The 1,359-nt window shown below is 57.2% G+C and overlaps 1 protein-coding gene across 2 annotated transcripts in view; it reads right to left on the reverse strand.

The window, feature by feature from the left end:
• The window catches only part of GMEB1 (glucocorticoid modulatory element binding protein 1), a 10,238-nt gene that overhangs the window by 5,806 nt on the left and 3,073 nt on the right, over positions 1-1,359 (reverse strand). For both annotated transcript variants that reach the window (XM_010132809.1, XM_010132810.1), the window contains exons 4-5: positions 779-882; positions 220-374 (exon numbers count right to left, since the gene is read on the reverse strand). In XM_010132809.1, coding sequence (XP_010131111.1) covers positions 220-374; positions 779-882 — 259 coding nt within the window. The remainder of the gene's footprint in view (positions 1-219; positions 375-778; positions 883-1,359) is intronic.

Raw genomic sequence — 1,359 nt, forward strand, 5'->3', positions numbered from 1 at the left:
TCCCCCCCGAGCTTCCTCCCCGCCGGTCACTCCTGACCTGTCCTGGTGCAGGCGGTTATTCCTCCCCAAGGGCAGGACCCTACCCTTGCCCTTGTTGAACCTCATTCAGTTCCTCTCAGTCCTGCCCAGATCTCTCTGGATCACCCTGATTTGATCAGCCCCGGGAGGGAGCAGAGTGTCAGGGGGAAGCTCCCGTGGCTTTGCGAACCGGTTTCCTACCGTCAGCCGATGTGGGAGTCTGTACCACGCTCTGCTGCCCTGGCACCGGAGCTCTGGCGCTGCTGATCAGGAGATCGAACTTGGTGCTTCGGCAGGTGTTGGTGCAAACTTTGTCGTGCTGGTAGAAGTCGATTTGCCCCGAGTCCATCATCTTCCTGTGCAGGGAATGGGGAGAGAACCAGGCTCAGCTCAAATCACAGCTGGGGACAAACAGGAGTATTCCACATAGGAATGCTACGGCCTTTGGAAGGATGTAGAAAGGGAGATCCAGCACCACTCTGCACACAAACATCTCCTGCAGGGCTTTCAAATGGCAAATACATGCCCCAGCTTCACATTCAGCCCCATTTCACCCCCACCACGAGGTCCTCCAGGCGAGGCCACTTCTGCAGAGGGTGAGGAAACCTGCCCTGGAGATCTCTGCGGGCTGCTGGCCAGGCAGTGTAGGCTTCCTAGAGACCTCCTGGGGACTGCAAAGCAGCTGAAACGCCCACTCGGGATCCTGCAGCTGCAGCCATGAAGCCCTGAAGCTGGACACAGCAGCAGGCGAGTGAAATACCTCAGCATGATCCCTCCGAGGCGAATGGCTCTCTTCCAGTCCTTCAGGGTCGACTTCCCAGCCAGGTGAACAAAATGCTTGGGGCTGATCAGTTGGTCATTGAACTGACAATGAGACAAACAAAGCCTCAGCAAACACAGGGTAACAGCGAGTCCAAACTGTACTGGGACACCCAACACCACCAGTCCGCAGCTCAGCTAAGCCCCCACTTCTACCCAGAAAGAGGAGCTGCTTCTCCAGCCCCTAACAGTTTTGAAGCCCTCAGTACAACAATGCTCGTGACTCCGGACTGGAGGTTACCACGGGGATGATCTGCCGGCTGTCGGCACCGAACCGCACAGCTCCAGCCAGGAACAGCCCTGGAGGCTTTTGTACGAGCATGAACCACATCAGCTCCTTCCATGAGCATGTCCAGTCATCCTGGAGACCATCAGGGGAGACTCCTGCTACATCAAACACCCAAGCAACACCTCTCTGACATGGTATTCACACGGGCATCTGCTCTGTCCCCCCCCGGTGACTAAAATAGGTCCTGTTGAGGGGCCGCAACCGTGTGCTCCTGCCACAGCAAAGTGGGGGCT

Source organism: Buceros rhinoceros, unplaced genomic scaffold, assembly GCF_000710305.1.
Source record: "Buceros rhinoceros silvestris isolate BGI_N320 unplaced genomic scaffold, ASM71030v1 scaffold7603, whole genome shotgun sequence".
NCBI lineage: Eukaryota > Metazoa > Chordata > Aves > Bucerotiformes > Bucerotidae > Buceros > Buceros rhinoceros.